At 45.2% G+C, this 18,363-nt stretch overlaps 1 protein-coding gene across 9 annotated transcripts in view; it reads left to right on the top strand.

The window, feature by feature from the left end:
* Positions 1–18,363, top strand: part of UBR4 (ubiquitin protein ligase E3 component n-recognin 4) — a 139,878-nt gene that overhangs the window by 104,252 nt on the left and 17,263 nt on the right. For 8 of the 9 annotated variants that reach the window (XM_077971818.1, XM_077971854.1, XM_077971834.1 and 5 more), the window contains 16 exons: positions 1,672–1,801; positions 1,909–2,066; positions 2,785–2,894; positions 3,431–3,572; positions 3,960–4,041; positions 4,368–4,541; positions 6,977–7,098; positions 8,057–8,254; positions 8,917–8,997; positions 11,316–11,403; positions 11,957–12,084; positions 12,981–13,088; positions 13,628–13,747; positions 14,508–14,698; positions 15,157–15,330; positions 15,730–15,829. In XM_077971818.1, the coding sequence (XP_077827944.1) occupies positions 1,672–1,801; positions 1,909–2,066; positions 2,785–2,894; positions 3,431–3,572; positions 3,960–4,041; positions 4,368–4,541; positions 6,977–7,098; positions 8,057–8,254; positions 8,917–8,997; positions 11,316–11,403; positions 11,957–12,084; positions 12,981–13,088; positions 13,628–13,747; positions 14,508–14,698; positions 15,157–15,330; positions 15,730–15,829 (2,106 nt within the window). Of the gene's footprint in view, positions 1–1,671; positions 1,802–1,908; positions 2,067–2,784; positions 2,895–3,430; positions 3,573–3,959; positions 4,042–4,367; positions 4,542–5,529; positions 7,099–8,056; positions 8,255–8,916; positions 8,998–11,315; positions 11,404–11,956; positions 12,085–12,980; positions 13,089–13,627; positions 13,748–14,507; positions 14,699–15,156; positions 15,331–15,729; positions 15,830–18,363 lie in introns of those variants that run through there. The other variant, XR_013406861.1, reaches the window with a different exon arrangement.

An 18,363-nucleotide genomic window follows, 5' to 3' on the forward strand; every position in this document is an offset into this window, starting at 1 on the left:
CACTGCCACCCGGCTTCATCAAGAATATCCTTGATGAAGCAGTACAAATTAATTTTATTAAATCTCCACTCTTGGGTACTAATCTGTGTAATGCTCAGTGTGACAAAATGAGTACACAGAAAGCACCTCTGCTGTTCCCCAAGTACAGCAGTTGTGCTGAGGAAAGGCACTTGTGTGAGATGCAAGCCAAACCAGCTGCCTTTCCGTGGATCTCCGCTTGTGCGTGAAAAACAATGGCTGATGGGCAAATTGTGGTTGTTCAGGCTTAGGTATTTGGCACATATTTTCCTCAAAATGAATGAAGTGAGCTTTAAGAAGAACTGACATAACCGTGTAAACCAGTGTTTTCTAAATGACCAATGCATGTTATAGTATCCTGCCAGGTAAAAGATGAAGGTTAGTGTAATGAACTATGAAAAGTTTATTGATGTGATTTCAGAGTCCATACTACAGCTAATCTTTCAGACCCTAGAATTTGTTGAGTTTTGGTATAGTCTCAATGAAAAAAATCCATAACTAGTTGAAAAAGCTATTAAAGTATTCTTTCCTTTTCCAACTGTATATCTGTATGAGGCCAAATGTTTTTCGTATACTTCAACCAAAACAACCTGTCATGACACTTTGACCATAGAAGCAGATATGAGAATCCAGATGTTTTATAAAGCAGTCATTAAACAGTTACCAAAAATGTAAAACAGTACCACGTCTTTCTGTAGGTTGTTTTTGCTTTGGAAAACATAAAATTTAGGTTGACAAATAATAGATTTACTCTTCTTTTTAAATGAATTAACAAATATCTTAAGAATTTCTCAGTTTTTAATTTTTATTTATGTATGTATGTATTTTTGAGACAGGGTCCCACTCTGTCACCCAGGCTGGAGTGCAGTGGCACGATCTCAGCTCACTGCAACCCCTGCCTCCCGGTTGCAAGCAATCCTCCTGCCTCAGCCCCCTGAGTAGCTGGGACTACAGGTGTATACTACCATACCCAGCTAATTTTTTTGTATTTTGTATCGAAATGGAGTTTCACCATATTAGCCAGGTTGGTCTTGAACTCCTGGACTAAATCATCATCTGTCTGCCTTGGCCTCCCAAAGTGCTGGGATTATAGGCGTGAGTCACCGTGCCCAGCCAGTTTTAATTTTCAACATGAGAAATGTCAATAGATACAACCATGTAAAGCAAAACTCTCTGGAGTCCTTAATAAATTTCGAAGAGTGTAACAGGGTTCTGAGGCCAAACAGCTTGAGACGCGCTGGCCTGGAGTGTCTGTCTGTGGCTCGCTCTCTCTGCAGGCTGCTTCTAGTTAGTGACAGTTTGCATTCTGGAGGCTGCTCATGACCCTTGGAAGATTCATGCTTGGGAAACTGCAAATCAGCCGTGGGATAGGAATTAGTGTATGTGCTATAGGATTGTCTGTAGGAAGCCAGCCATGGCTTCTGCTGCACAATAAAAATCATTGACCTTAAGCTCAGTGTGGAGATACTGCTGCTAAATTGGATCAAAATGGTTAACAGGAACACATATTTGGGCATAAAAGATACACATGTTGATCCTCCTGATCTTCTTGCCTTTGCATGTCACCCCCTGGGGCACCAGTGCCATGCTGTTGGGGCTACGGCTCAGGTGTGCCCTTGAGCGCCCTCACCTTGCTCCACTTGCCTCCTCCAGGATGTCCCCGTCGAGGCCCTTACCACGGTGAAGCCATACTGCAATGAGATCCACGCCCAGGCTCAACTGTGGCTCAAGAGAGACCCCAAGGCATCCTATGATGCCTGGAAGAAGTGTCTTCCTATCAGAGGTATGTCTTTCTCTTCAAGATGCCGGGAAGTCCTGCCTGTGCTCTGACAGCCCTGCCTTCTGTCACTCTTGTTTACTTACCTACCCCTGCAACCCTTGGCCTTGCAGGGATAGATGGCAATGGGAAAGCCCCCAGCAAATCAGAGCTCCGCCATCTCTATTTGACTGAGAAGTACGTGTGGAGGTGGAAACAGTTCCTGAGTCGTCGGGGGAAGAGGACCTCCCCCTTGGATCTCAAACTGGGGCATAACAACTGGCTGCGACAAGTGAGTGGCCACTGCTGGACTCTTCACCCCCTGCGCCCCTGACCCCAGACTCTGAGCGGTGTGTTTCTGCCCCTCACCATGTGTCTGTGCTGCCATCCCTTCTTTCTCTTTGCTGTTCTTGCTTCCTTTCAAATAGGGAGTGAGTACAGGTTCTTGGTTGTAGCTGTTGGGCTAGCATGGTGGGCTGGCCGAAACAGAATTTCCTCTGCTTATCTCAACAAGCTCCTTGTGCTTTCTGCTTTCCTCCCTGGCCATAGTCCGTTTTCTCCTTCCACTTCTCATATCTTCTGCTGTCCTTCCCCTCCCTCTTCTTTCTAGCTAAAGTAATTCTATGTTAGGTAATGCATTTGTCTGTTGATATATAAAATAAGAAATATTTGGTTTACATTAAATGAAAGTATTCAGCATGTAAGTGTCCCCAAAAAAGAATGGTCTTTGCTAAGGAAGATCCGTTTTTCCTACTTCACTTATTGTAGGTGTGTTCTTCACATCTCCTGATGGAGAAGTCTCCAGGCAGAAGCAGGGCTCTTTCACAGCCCCCTTCCGCACCTAAAACAGTGGAGTCTTGTGTTAGCTGGTGATTTTTACCTCTAATATTTTCCTAGAGAGCTGCCCAGAAGACCTCTCCTAGACAGGTGGCAGTTGACTGCCCTGCTGGAGGCCTGGTGAGGCAGGGCATCCTCTGAGCCTACGGCCTCTTCTCTCCCCTGTCCTGCAGGTGCTTTTCACTCCAGCAACGCAGGCCGCACGGCAGGCAGCCTGTACCATTGTGGAAGCTCTAGCCACCATTCCCAGCCGCAAGCAGCAAGTCCTGGACCTACTTACCAGGTACCATTTGGGAGTGGGATGGGGAGGGTGGTTAGACTTCCTCTAAAGCCTTTTCATCTTTCCCGGGGGAATCCATGGATCAGGGTAATGAAAGGCACCCGTCATTCCCTGTAGAAGACCCCAGAAACAACAAAGTGTTAAAAAGCTGACTATTAGTGATAGTAGTGGTGGTGGTGGTGAGGGTATTAGCAGCAGCAGCTAATATTTGAGATCTTATGCAGCTAATATTTATCGCGATTGAGTGCATAAATGCTTGGCATGCATTATCTTATTTAATTCTCTCATAGCAATCGGTGCCAAAATATGAATGCTTCGATTCTGTGGCATTCACTCCCTGTGGTGTGCTCTGAGTGCTTCCTAGGTGTGGGAGATTCCCATGTGGGAATTGGAGCTTTCTTGGATGCTGTTCCTCCCTCTAGGAAGCAGGAGAGACAGACAGCAGAAGATAGGAAAGATTGGGAGGAGAAAGGGGAGCCTTGGAGCCGTTTGAAATGTTAGAGTTCTTGACTAGAGTGCCCTGTCCCTCCTGGTGGCAGTTACCTGGATGAGCTGAGCATAGCTGGGGAGTGTGCGGCCGAGTACCTGGCTCTCTACCAGAAGCTCATCACTTCCGCGCACTGGAAAGTCTACTTGGCAGCTCGGGGAGTCCTACCCTATGTGGGCAACCTCATCACCAAGGTATCCTACCCTATTGCCCAAGAGAGCCCCTTCCCTAATTCCCCCTTCACTGTACCTGGATGTAAGCTCTACCGTAGTGTTTTGTTGGTTTGTTTTTGCTGAGAAGAAATATTTGTTGAAGGGGTTTGGAAATTTTTTTTGACTTTGTTGTATTTATTATATAGCTATAGCAAACTCTTGGGGGCATTTAGACAGTTTACAGTTTTTAAGCAATCCCTTACCAGCGCTGCAACTGTTCTTGGCCTCCTGGAAAGGAGTTCTGCAAGGGTTCGATTAAGAAGCTGTAACTCCTGAGTGTCTAGTGCTGCAAGCTCCTGGGACAGTGGTGGAGGTAACTGGTATCTTTGGCAGTGCTGTCACACTGACTGCACTTGTCATCCTGTTTAGGAAATAGCCCGTCTGCTGGCCCTGGAGGAGGCTACCCTGAGTACCGATCTGCAGCAGGGCTATGCCCTTAAAAGTCTCACAGGTAAAGAGAGCCTCTGGACCTTCCTTCAGGGCATCCTGAGTGTTTTAGGGACACCCTTAGTTCCTTGGGTACTGGGGTTGACTCTCTTCTGTCTTGTACTGACCTTAGTGCAGATTTAAGCTCTGTATTTTTTTTCTGTGTTGATACGTTTATGATTTTGATACCCTGTTTGCTATTGACTATTTCTGCTCGTTGAACACCTGCTCTGCGCCGTGCACAAAGGCAGATTTTCCCTGCTTTTTGAGTTGCTCATAATCTTTTGAGACACAGACCTTCCTTATGTTCTCATCCAGAGCTCTCACAGCAACATTTTCCTGTCTCTACAGGCCTTCTCTCCTCCTTTGTTGAGGTGGAATCTATCAAAAGACACTTTAAAAGTCGCTTGGTGGGTACTGTGCTGAATGGATACCTGTGCTTGCGGAAGCTGGTGGTTCAGAGGACCAAGCTGATCGATGAGACGCAGGACATGCTGCTGGAGATGCTGGAGGACATGACCACAGGTAGCACTGCCCAGCGGCCTGGAGCCTGAGACACTGTCCCTTCTGGGGCTGGTGAGGTGCATTCGACCAATTTCCTCCAGTTCTACAGAGCCAGAGGAGGACTGGCAAGCATTTCCCTGCATTCAAGGAGAGGCTCATTTCTTGACAAAGTGTTGGCTCTTGGAGTTTTAAATTCTAGAGCTGGGCTCACTTTGGATTTTTCGTGTTGAGCTTATAGAGTGGTACAGGGTCAAAGGCTCTCTGATTGGTGTTTTTTATCAGTCTGGAAAATTCTCAGCCATTGTCTCTTTAATCCCCTCTGCTGTGTTCTCTTTCTTTTCCTTGTGAAACTCCATTTTCACTCTTGTCATCCATATCTCTCCTCTCTTTCATAATGTTCATCTCATCGTGTGTTTATGCTGCATTTTTGACAGTTTGTTCAATTCAGTTTTTCTTCACTAGATGTGAATGTTTAATCAACCTGTTGAATTCTTGTAGTTCTAGATTTTATGGTCTCTTTTTTATTTATTTATTTATTTTTCGAGATCAAGTTTTGCTCTTGTTGCCCAGGCTGGAGTGGCTCACTGCAACCTCTGCCTCCCGGATTCAAGCGATTCTCCTGCCTCAGCCTCCCTGAGTAGCTGGGATTACAGGCATGCGCCACCATGCCCAGCTAATTTTGTATTTTTAATACAGATGGGGTTTCTCTATGTTGGTCAGGCTGGTCTCAAACTCCCAATATCAGATGATCCACTCGCCTTGGCCTCCCAAAGTGCTGAGATTACAGGTCTGAGGTCTCTTTTTAAAAATTCATATTTCCCTCCTTTATATGATCTATAAGCATATTAAACGTTTGTGTCTGATAATTGGAAAATTTGAGATATTTACAGGCCTGATTCTGCAGTTTGTTGTTTTGGCTCTTACTCATGATACCTTAAAGTCTTGTTGTGTTTTATGAGTTTTGACTGTGACCTCATATTTTTTAGCTTTATCTGTGGAAATTTTTTAGGACTGGGCCAAAGATGGGTTTCTCCAGAGAAGATAAAGCACTGCTTCTGTGAGGCAGTGCAGGGCACTGCTGTCCCAGTTCTGAGCCTCCGGATTTTCAGACCTCCTAGGTAGTGAGAGGTTTGAGCCGCAAACCCCTGTGAGGGGCAGCTCATGGCAAGTCTTCAGAGGAGATTTTTCCCTGCCACTTGATGGTGAAGTTTAAGGAAAGTCCATTTCCTCAGTTATTTGGTTGGGGGAAATGTATAGCTGATCTCTGCACCAAGGGTGTAGCTTTTTGGGGTACCATATTTGTATTTGTGGGGCATGGGGTTGGGGTTTTCTGTTAGACTCTTTGCCTCAGTGGATTCCGGGCTTTATCCACCTCTCAAATCTGGGCAGGGAATGGAAACCGAAGCTCAATGCAAAAACTGACTCGTGTTTTGCTTATCTCCCTGGCTTCCCGATTTCTCTTAGTTTTTGGCTTTTGGCTGTTCTGTGTTAGTGTGGCAGTTCACTGATACATTTTTATTCAACACTGTAGATTGTTTTTGAGTGGTGGAGAGTGAGGAGTAGGTCAGGGAACCTCGTTTGCCTTATTGCCCGAAATGGAACTCTTTCTGATGCCATTTTCATCGTGCCATACTGAACTGGTTTGTGACTTTGTCAGGGACCTTTACCTTTTTTTTTTTTTTTTTAATTCAGACCCACCCAGGAATATAACAGTAGGACTTTTTTTTTTTTTTCTCTCTGCCGAAGTCTCACTCTGTCGCCCAGGCTGGGGTACAGTGGTGTGATCATGGCTCACTGTAACCTCTGCCTTCTGGGCTCAAACCATCCTCCCACCTCACCCTCCTAAGTAGCTGGGATTATAGGCATGTGGCACCACGCCCAGTTAATTTTTGTATTTTTTGTAGAGATGGCATTTTGCCACATTGCCTAGGCTAGTCTTCAACTTGTGAGCTCAAAGTGCTCACAAGACCTTATTTTTTAAAGACCGTATTTTCTCACCTTCATGTTACTTTAAGTTGTCTTTTTTTGCTTATAGAGGACATTCTACCTAATCTTTTAGAATGAAGCTAAAAACTATAACTTCCTTTTGGTTTGACTGGAACACAGGATTATTTGACATTTTCTGAGTGCCTCTTTTGGGCAAGGAGATGCTAGTTAAATAAGGCACAGTCCCTCTCCTTGAGGAGGTTATATCCTGAGAGAGAGCAAGACATGTACACAGCCAACCACGATGAAGTGTGTGGACTTGGGTGTTATGGGTTTCAAACTGAATGTGGTCTGAGGATAAAATCAATCAGCATCAAATTTCCAATTTGAACTATTGATATTGCCATGTAGGGCATTTAAAGACTTACAGGCAGCAATAATTTGTCAGTGATGGTACTTCAATTAGAAGTCTCATTTCAGCTTCCATGGGAGAGGCTCTTTCCTAACTTGGCCACTTTGATTTCTGGCAGGTACAGAATCAGAAACCAAGGCCTTCATGGCTGTGTGCATTGAGACAGCCAAGCGCTACAATCTGGATGACTACCGGACCCCGGTGTTCATCTTCGAGAGGCTTTGCAGCATCATTTATCCTGTAAGCAGTGCGGTGCTTCCCATGGCTCTCGAGTGTCAGCACGGGCCACTTTGCCATGAAGCCTCTTGGTGATTCATTAAAGTTATGGGGAATTGTACCAGCTGTGGGCCACTTAGTCATTAGTGAAAGAAGATCCACCACCATAAAAGAGAAGCAACCTCATAATTTTCCTCTTGCTAACGATGGGACATTTAATGACCTTCCTTGGTCTTATGTCTTAGATTCAAGTAAAGAATCAGGTTCTTTTAAAAACTAGGTCTAACCTCCATTACCAAAATCCCATAGCATATCAATCCAACATGCTGTGGAAGAAGCAGTATTGAGCTAGAATATAAAGATGTTTTTACTCTCTTCCTTCTTTAGCTGCCCTGTATTTTGTGCACACGTGCAGCGTGTGTTTTTCTCCTAGCCTGAGTTGTGTAGAAGCACAGTATTATACATGAGAACCCTGCCTGCTATTGAGGAAGGATGAACACTAGTATCATGAAATGAGAGCTAGCAATGAGAGCTCATTGGGGGTGTGTACCTGAGTGTCATGTCCCATAGAGAAGCCCCTTTCTTGACTTCAGGGTCATCAGTGACAAAGTCCTCTGGCCCCAAATTGATTAGCATCACATGAGACCGGCGGGAGGAGGAAAGAAAGTCCCTCCTCGCACCTCTTCCCCCATTTCATTAATACATCTCTCATATGTCACTCCTTGTCTGCTGGTTTTGTTAGGCTTTATCTCCTAATTCACCCTGGGGTTTCAGGGGAGATGCTTGATATTTTAGACTACTTCAGTTAGTTTAGATTTTTGGAAGTACCTCTGAGTTTCCTGTCCTTTATATCTTTAAATGTTTAGGGGACTTGCTGAGTTTGGTGTGTTTTCTTCGAGCATCCATAGAACAAGGTAGCATGGTATAAATCTCCACCTCTGCCATCCCTTCTGATGCACCCACCCTTCTCTCTGTCCTCCAGGAGGAGAATGAAGTCACTGAGTTCTTTGTGACCCTGGAGAAGGATCCCCAACAAGAAGACTTCTTACAGGGCAGGATGCCTGGGAACCCGTATAGCAGCAATGAGCCAGGCATCGGGCCGCTGATGAGGGATATAAAGAACAAGATTTGCCAGGACTGTGACTTAGTGGCTCTCCTGGAAGATGACAGTGGCATGGAGGTAATAGGGGCTTCCTTCTAGTCTAACCAAATCCAGGTACTTCTTCCTAGTAGCTGATTAACTTGGGGCAGGTGGCCTTCAGTTTCCCCGCTCTATAAGTTGGGGTTAATGATTCCCACCTTTCTGCCTCACCTAATGCTAAGGTTAATAACCTGTAAAGGGCTCTGCCCAGTGCCTGGCAAGAAGTAAGCATATTGTTAGTGACTGTTGGTTGTAGTGGTGGTGGGTATTTATTATTAATGTTGCCTCTGGCAGAGACTTCTCAGTGAGTCTGAGTTACTGAACCCCTAAATATTGGCGTTTTACCCCCTGTGCAGGTTAATATCCCTGTGTCAGTTACTTTCTGGCAGACCCTTGAGGGTCTGACATTTTCACATAGTGAAAAGCCTTTTCTGGTGCTGAGCTTGCAGGAGAAGGTCCCCAGTGGGTGTGTCTAAGCTGGAGCCCATGTGTGGGTTAGGGATGTTTGCAGCCCCTGAAATTTGCACAAAATTCTGCGTGTTTTGCATACATGTGGATTTTTTAAAAGTGGGAGAGTTGATAGGTCCATGACATATAAAAGTTATGAATTATGAGCCATTGCCATAAGGTGCCCTTTGCTCTTAGATTTTACTTGTCTTACAATTATTTGGAATAACAGTTTCACCTGCTTTTCTGTTCAGCTTCTAGTGAACAATAAAATCATTAGTTTGGACCTTCCTGTGGCTGAAGTTTACAAGAAAGTCTGGTGTACCACGAATGAGGTATGTGCCTGCTTTCTTGTTTGGAGGTGTGAAACGTTTAACTTTTCTGACTTATGCAGACTTGTACCAGCAGGAGCCATTGTTCATCATCACTTACCTGGCTTGTAGCAGCTCTCTAAGGCTTTACTTTTCCTGTTTGGGGTTGTGTGGAGAAAAACCAATCATCTTGTTTTCCTTTGGAGGCATCTGACTAATGGAAGGATATTTAATGACCTTCATGAATCTTCAGGAAAGCAAAAGTATTTTGCTGGGCTGTGCAAGCTGTCAAACCCCAAGGACTGAAAACCAAGGGGTGTTGAAGGAGGCTCTGTGCTGGGAATGCTTGCTATCTTGTTCCCTTCAATATGGACACCTCTCAGCTGAGATTAGTTTTCAGCTTTTATGGGCCTGCTCACTTAGTAGAACATTTTTCTAGTAGCTGTGTCAAGGAGCATCATTTCTGTTTTACTAATTGGGGAATGGAGGCTCAAACAGGCAGTTGTTCTTGAGGAGGAGAAAAGGGAAATGAAGGAAGTCCAGCGCTCTGGGCCTTTTGGTCATCACTCGTGATGCTATTTGTCCACTTATGGATGTATTAGATGGTCCCCTTCACCTTTCCCTCCTTTTTTAGTCTCCATTCCTTCCTTTCCTCTCTTCCTGTTTCTTTTTCTTCGCCTCCATTTCTCTCTCCCACTGCCATTTCTTCCCTTCTCTTGTTTCTATTGGGAGGAGAGGTCTTTAGTACATGAATCAGATAAGTAACTTAATTACAGCAAACTAGTGTAGCTGGGATGCACAGCAAACTTTTCTAGACTTGGTCCCAAATACTTCTGTAGAGTTTGAGAAACTAAATTGGCAGTATACTATTTGTACATTTTGGTCTTTAATTTGTTACATATTTCCGCCTCTCTCCTTTCTTTTCTCCCACTGGGCTGGGAATCCTGGTCACTGTTGACTGTTGGTCTACTGCCAGTTGGGTCGGTGTTGCACTGTTGGCCGAGGGACAGGCAGAGAACTGTCCCAGCCAATACATCTTGTCACACACATTTTAGCATCAAAACAGAACAATACGGATTTAATCCCTGATGCACATAAAAAATTAAGACCAAGCTTCTGTGGGCACTGTTGTAAATGGTGGTAGTGAACCCACAGACTACACAAGGGTATCTCCCTTGAATGGTGAAGCAAGATAGAAGTTGAGAATCATTTGCCCCTCTCATTGATGTGCTTAATCCAGTTAGAAGTAGTTTTCTGGCAAAGTCCAGAGTTTGTGATAGCCTTTGTTCTGGGACTTCAGCTTCCCTTCTCTATCTTGCCCTCCTTTTCCCTGAGAAGCAGCCTACCTCTTTAGCTACTGACTAGAACCTGCTCTGTGTTCAGTGTCTGTGGTGGTACTCTCTCTGAGGAATTCTCACTGGGCTTCTGTAGCCAGAAACACTTCTGCAACTGGCCTTTCTGGCAGGTTGTCTTCCTCCAGGGTTTCCTGTCCTGAAGCTAAGCACAGACTTGGAGGCAGGCTGCTTGAATCAGTGTGCTACCAAATCCCCCAATGGATTTCATCGAGGGTCACTTTGAGCTCCAATTTCTAGTCTGCAAGATGAGAATAATATTAATATATGTGCTCAGTGCCAGAAATATAGTGAACTTTCCTGATCCTCCAATTTAGTGAAGTTGCTGTAATTTTGTCATTTATAAAAGACTTGATTCTTATTCCAGTCAGATTGTGGGTTTAGCTTAAAGAATTGTGGATGAACCCCCTCCTGGTATGGTTATATGAAGACGTCCGAATCTCTACAGGCAAAGATTGATGTACTCTCTTTTCCTGTTTTGATTCCCGAGGCTTGAGTCAACGCTCTTTGATTTAAATGGCCTTTCTTGTCCTGGGTAGTAGTCCCTATTGATAGGAGAGAGTTTCTACTCCTGAGGAAGGTCCAGGCTTGGAATTAGACCTCCGCTTATAGCTTGGTAACCTTGAACGAGCTGTGTAACCCTGTGTAAAAGGATCATATAAAGTACTTAATTAGCATAGGACCTGGAACAGAGTAAAACATTCAATAAATATTTGTTAAATTATTACATAGTGTTCTAATAAAATGGAAGGGGATAGTGTCTTTAAAATGTTTCATACAATGCCTAGCTTCTAGTAGACACAAAATAAAATTAGCGTTCTTTCCCCTAAGTGAATTGCTGTGCATTTGGATTCTAGATGCTGTGGTTGAGACCTTGTAGAAAAATAGAGGCTCTCCACATTGCTGGGGCTTTAAGCAGGACCAAGTATGGAGTCCTTTCCATTTGTCTGGGCCTGTTTCTAAGTACCTTTCTCCACTTTCTCTGCTCAGGGAGAGCCCATGAGGATTGTTTATCGTATGCGGGGGCTGCTGGGCGATGCCACGGAGGAGTTCATTGAGTCCCTGGACTCTACCACAGGTAGATCACAGACGGCGCTGCACATGGGATCTGAGTCTCGGGACTCATGAGCGGCTCACGCCCTGGGACTTAGGGGCATTCTCAGGAGCTTCTCTCTTGTACCTCTACATCAGAACTGTGGGGAGAGTGTTTCTTCAATTGAGGAAAAATAGAGGTGTCTGTGGCATGATGCAGATACCACTGAGGGTTAAACAAACAAACAAACAAAAAAAACACCAGCAAACTTCTAGAGGAAAATGCAATTAACAGTAAACTGGAGTTCAGATTTATTTTTAACCCCCTCTTCCCCCCACTCCATTGATGGTATTGGTGCTTATACTTTGACATTTGAGTAAGCAATTTTAATTGACTTGAAACTTTGAAAAAGCTCCTACTGAGAGTGGGATAGTTTAGTATCATCCATCATTGACCCCTTTTATTGGCTGTGTCTTTATTGGAGATACGGAAAAGCGTTGTCAGCCATCAGCCAGGAAGAGGGCTGTCTTATCCTGGCCTATTTTATTCCCATCATCACCTTACCCTCCATTGTTGCTTGGCTTCTCTTCTCCCCTAGATGAAGAAGAAGACGAAGAAGAAGTGTATAAAATGGCTGGTGTGATGGCCCAGTGTGGGGGCCTGGAATGCATGCTTAACAGACTCGCAGGGATCAGAGATTTCAAGCAGGGACGCCACCTTCTAACAGTGAGTTGGGAGCAGCAAGGTGTGGGGGCCAGCCTTTCTGCACTGGGAGAGGCCCCTGTGGAAAGAAGCTGTGGCCACTGTGTCATTTTACCCTAGAGGGCAGCGTGGTGCCACGGAGCAGTGCGAGCCAGTAAAGGACCTGGCAGTTAGCACTACATTCTTAGGCATACCTCTTCCCGTCCTGCTGGCCCACTTCCCTTCTCTGATACCTCTTTATAGAGCCAGCATCTGACTGACTTTCCCCAAATAACTGCACTTGTGTTAACCATTATCATAGTTGTTGTTTTTAAAATGGATTTTATAATGTAACTCATTTCTTGCATTATAGGGTTTTATTTGGGTATTCATCCAACTAATCTCCTTAGCAAGGATTAGAGCATTCCAGAGAGGCACCACAAATATTATACTGTTATTTTCACTACCCCCCCCCCCACTCCCCCAGGGTTTATGAGAATATGTAGTATTGTTATTATTTGCCTTTGTTTTAAATGACCTGTGTGGTTCTGAGCTCTCACAGGCCACGAGCTTTGGGATCATTCTCTTTACTATTAGTTTAGGGTCTGGATTGTTGCTGGGATTTCCCCCAAGACAACAAACAGAACATCACTTCTTCCATCAGGAACTGGTGTCACTGCCGTTGTATTAGAGATGGTAGAGACATATCCAGCCAATGGAGCTACCTCTGGAGACAACTGCTATTTAGAATAGCAGCCTAATGTGAGAGCGCAGCCATCTCACTGTGTCCCCTGAGGGGCCACTTCTCCCTCCTGTCCTCTTCGTTTCAGGAGGAGCCCTTGCTGATGGTGTAGACCCTGCTTAGACATCCCTTTCCTACTGGCCCCCACGTCCTACACTCTCATGTGGCCTCATGGGTTTTGACTGGCTTTTCTTGTCAGGTGCTACTGAAATTGTTCAGTTACTGTGTGAAGGTGAAAGTCAACCGGCAGCAACTGGTCAAACTGGAAATGAACACCTTGAACGTCATGCTGGGGACCCTAAACCTGGTAAGGAGCATGGGCTGCAGGTGAAGAAGTGTGGCCCTTGGAAGTCTGGGTGCGAAAGACATCTCAGTTCTGGGCTCAGATGAAATGGACTCACGGCCTCTTCAAGCCCTTCATCTCTCTGACTGACTGGTGCAGAGGCTTGGGTCATTCAGCTGCCCTTCTCCTCTGGCTGGCTCACCCCCTGCCCCCATGCTGCTGCCATGGCACCCAAGAGCTTCCTCGCTCCTTTCCTGAGTTCAGATCAGAGATAAGAGGAAGGCAGTCCCTTAAGCAGTCTAGACTACACACCAATGGGAAAGAAGTGCCCCTCTCCTTGGGGCGACAAAGAAAGAGATCTGGAACTTCATGTTTTCCCTGCCATCAAAAGCTCACATGCGTGTCTCCCTCTCAGAAGATGCATATACACGCACATTCATACACATGGTCATACACACATGGTTTCTGGGGAATAAGGCCATGAGGGCGTCCTTGAGAGCAGTTATCAGTGGTAAGTGGCTGTGGTCTTATTCTGAGAGTGACTGGGTCTCCTTCTCCTACAGGCCCTTGTAGCTGAACAAGAAAGCAAGGACAGTGGGGGTGCAGCTGTGGCTGAGCAGGTGCTTAGCATCATGGAGATCATTCTAGATGAGTCCAATGCTGAGCCCCTGAGTGAGGACAAGGTGAGTGAAGCCCAGCCCCTCCATCTGCAGGCACTGAGAGCCTGCGCTGTCTCATTGCCCACAACAGGCCTGTTAGTGTCTGGCTTAGCCCACTTGAGAATGACGGATCCTGCTTAAGCTTTGGAATGTCAGGACTCAACTAATGATGACATAATTGTATTAAAATCTGAAATCTTTGGATTCAGAGCAAGCACAATTGCTAAGGATAGTCTTTCACTCGAAAGCTGCTCATTAATGGAATCGTGGCATGTCCCAGTTGATAGGCAGGGGCTTTAGTCCAACCTTTCATTTCATTATTGAGGAATTGAACAGCCCACTTCATTTCCCTGGACTTGGCATTTCCTCAACTGTGGTACATAGTTGGTTACTGGTAGAATCAGGCCTAGAACCCAGGTCTCCAACTCCCAGAATTTCTCTCCACCTATTATACCTGTAATTTCCTCCATTCTTACTGGTGCTAATGATTTGGCTAGAGCTATGACCAAGTGAATGTCCAGCAGCCTGCATTCTCTTATAGGAAGGGAAAATTGTATTGGTATATTCTGACCACCTGAGACTATTAACAGGACTGTCTCAGAAATTTAGAAACGAATTTCTCAAGTGAAACTGTTTGTTATTCCCCAAGAAGTGCCGAGACACAGTTCTTCTAGGGGTACTCTTGATGACTCTGATGGAAATGCTGACTTTTAGGGCTCAGATGTTGCCTGCAGCCACAGTCCTGACTGCATTAATGGCATGTCCACCCTCTTTTCTGTTGCAGGGCAACCTCCTCCTGACAGGTGACAAGGATCAGCTGGTGATGCTCTTGGACCAGATCAACAGCACCTTTGTTCGCTCCAACCCCAGTGTGCTCCAGGGCCTGCTTCGCATCATCCCGTACCTTTCCTTTGGAGAGGTGGAGAAAATGCAAATCTTGGTGGAGCGATTCAAACCATACTGCAACTTTGATAAGTATGTTACTTGGATTTCATATAGTGAAGTGAGAGTCTCCACTAAAACCCTGAACTAGGGTTTTCTATTAGATTTTTCTATTAGAATTTCTATTAGATTTTTGTGTCCTCGTTTTGGCTTTTAAGGAGCTCAGTCTAGTTGGGAAGTGAATAGTTAGTACTATATTAGAGTAGCAGTTGGCTAGGCAGAGAAGGCAAAGTGGTTGGTGAGATAGGAGGAATATGACGAGATGGAGCCACGTGCGCGTCTATGTGAGTGCGAGAGAAGGCCGTGAGTGTGGGAGACATAGCAGGTAACAGGGAGAGTGGCGGGAGCCAGGGCAGATAGGACTTTGTGTCACATTAGGGAACTTAGCCTTGATCTTCTCTAGGCTGTTGACAGTTGTTAACCAAGAGGGTGACATGATTGGGTTTTGTCCTGCCTTTCATACCCTCAAACTCTTTGTTCTTTTCTCCTAGGTATGATGAAGATCACAGTGGCGATGATAAAGTCTTCCTGGACTGCTTCTGTAAAATAGCTGCTGGCATCAAGAACAACAGCAATGGGCACCAGCTGAAGGATCTGATTCTCCAGAAGGGGATCACCCAGAATGCACTTGACTACATGAAAAAGCACATCCCTAGCGCCAAGAAGTATGAAGCCCTCCTGCAGCAGGGCTGCTTTGCCTCCCCTTTGCCCTTTCCTTTTCCTTCTCCATCAGCATCTTGGTGTAAAGCTTCACGTATGCTCCTTGTCCTCCTTGGGGCCTCCCAACCCCTTCTGGAAACTATGTGGGTGACCAGACCAGTCAACCACTGCAGAGTCCTTGGGGCTTACGGGAAAAGGATGGCAACTTTTTGGTTTCTACTTAGAGTACTCACTTCTTTCTGGCTCTTCAGCTGAGCTGGGTGGTTCTATGTGATTCTTCATGACACTCGGAGAGGGTCACGATTAAACACTCTCTGGGGGTTTAAATAAGCCAGAGTCAACAACTGGTTTCTAGGTAGCCTTTGCTTCCCTGACCTGCTGATAAGCCTTCCTTTGCTTTGCAGTTTGGATGCTGACATCTGGAAAAAGTTTTTGTCTCGCCCAGCCTTGCCGTTTATCCTGAGGCTGCTTCGGGGCCTGGCCATGCAGCACCCTGCCACCCAGGTGGGTAGCCAGGACAGGTAGTGTGAGGGTACAGGTGTGCAAGTATAACCACCCTAGTTCACCTTGAGACATGACTTACCCTAATATATGAGACTCCTAGAGTAGAAGTGAGCCTCAGAAGTCATCTGCTTCATCTCTCTGTGTGCTGAGACAAGTAAGCTGTATTTGTGATTTCCTCATTCTTAAGTGGGGCTTCACTGTCTAATGGGTCAGCTGTGCAGCTGTTGAACTGTGAGGGATTGGCTGACCAGAGAGTAAAACACTTGGGTGTCTGGCCACAGTCACTAGGACACTTACATTACCATCACCTCTATTTTCTCTGCCTCAAGCAGCCAAACACCTTGTTCTTAGGCCCACCCATTCCACTCCGCAGCTCATTCCTGATTTCACCCCACGGGGCTGAGCGTTAACCTTTCACAAATCCTATCCTAACTGGCCCTGGATAGATGGCCAGGACTGGGTTTTTTTTTAAATTGAAGTTTTAATTTGGAGATTATTATAAATTCACATGCAGTTGTTAAGAAACAATACAGAGAAATCGTATGGGTCCTTTTCCCACTCTCCCCCAATGGTAACATGTGGAACCGGAACACACACCACAATCAGGATGTAGACATCGGTGCCGTCAGGACGCAGGGCAGTTCATCAGCACAAGGGTCCCTCTTGTTGGCCTTTCGTAGCCACATCCATCTTCCCCGACTCCCCTGCCACATGCCCCTGGCACCCACCGATCTGTTCTTCATTTCTGTAACTTTGTTATTTCAAGAATGTTGTAGAAATGCAGTTGTACAGTATGTAACCTTTTAGGATTGTCTCTCTTTTTTCGCAGCATGATTTTCTGGAGTTTCATCCAGATTTGTTTAACTGTTCACCCATTAAAGGACACCTGGATTGTTGCCAGTTTTTGGCTGTTATTTATAAAGCTGCCATGAACACTTGTGTGCAGGTTTTTGTGTGAATATAAGTTTTCATTTTTCTGGGATAAATGCCCAAGAGTGCAGTTACTGGGTTGTATAGTAGTTAAGTATTTTGTTTATAAGAAGCTGCCAAACTGTTCTCTAGAGTAGCTACAGCATTTTACATTTCCCTGAAAATGTATGGCTGCTCCAGTTTCTCTGCGTCTTAGCCAGCATTTGGTGACTATTTTTAGTTTGAGCTGTTTGGTAGATGTGCAGTGATTCCATCTGGTTCCATGTTTTCTAGTGGTTCATGATGTTGAATGTCTTTTCATGTGCCCTGTTTATCTTCAGTGAAATGTCTGTTCATGTCTTTTGCCCAATTTCTAACTGGATTGTTTGTTTTTTAATGTTGACTTTTGAGAGTCCTCAGCATTGCATTTCTTTCTATTTGTAGTGTTCTGCATTGAAAATAGTTCCACTGTCTCATTTGGTCGTCTGTTCTGGTAATTCATTCCAAAAACATGGCAACTTGAGTACAGGAAAGTTTCTTCACTGTGTCTCACTGAAATTCCTTTTCTAAGCTTTTGTTCAACTCAGTGGAGTCATAATTAGTATATATTTGTGGAGATACTTTTTCCTGCATAGGAATTGCACATGTATTGTTTTCCATATCCTTGTAACATCTCTATTTTGTATATGGATAAATCAAAGAACACAGTTGTGATTCGGCCAAAGGCAACACAATGAGTTTGGAACTCAAAGTCAGCTGATTTCCAGGCTTATTCTTCTTCTTCTTCTTTTTTTTTTTTTTTTTTTTTTTTTTGAGATGGAGTTTTCCTGTTGTCACCCAGGCTGGAGTGCAGTGGCACGATCTCGGCTCACTGCAACCTCCGCCTCCCGGGTTCAAGCGATTCTCCTGTCTCAGTCTCCCCAGTAGCTGGGACTACAGGCACCTGCCACCATACCTGGCCAATTTTTTGTGTTTTTAGTAGAGATGGGGTTTCACCATGTTGGCCAAGCTAGTCTCCAACTCCTGACCTCAGGTGATCCACTCGCCTCAGCCTCCCAAAGTGCTGGAATTACAGGCATGAGCCATTGTGCCTGGCCTTCCAGGCTTATTCTTAGTTACAAAATTGAATTACTTTCTTTAGAATAAGGCTTTATCTAGTTAGATACTTGGCATTTATGCTATGGCCATTCATTTTTCTTTCAACATATATTGTTGTGTAGCTGGTCCTGTGTTAGACCGAGGAGACAGTCGCCGTCTGTGCCTGTTGGGAGCTTACTGTCTGGTGGAAGATACAGCCAAATACAGAGTAATAACTAAACAGTGAGATAGACGCAGTGTGGAAGGGGCTGGGGCCTAAGGAAAGAGGAGTGTTAAGTAGAGGGCATGGCACCTGCAAAGGCTCAGAGGCCAAAGAGCGCTTAAAGCCTTCCAAGAATTGAAAGCAGCTGCAGTGGGAGGCGAGGCATGGCGAGAGCTGCCGATGGAGACCCGAGCAGGGCCAAGGCATGTTCTTTCTCCCGGAAGAGGAGTATGGGTTTTCTCTTGAGGGCAGTGCCCCGGCCGTATTTTAGAGAGTGGATTCAAAGGAGGTGAGATTCGAGGTAGGAAGAACAGTTGACAGGCTT

Source organism: Macaca mulatta, chromosome 1 (assembly GCF_049350105.2).
Source record: "Macaca mulatta isolate MMU2019108-1 chromosome 1, T2T-MMU8v2.0, whole genome shotgun sequence".
In the NCBI taxonomy this organism is placed as follows: Eukaryota; Metazoa; Chordata; class Mammalia; order Primates; family Cercopithecidae; genus Macaca; species Macaca mulatta.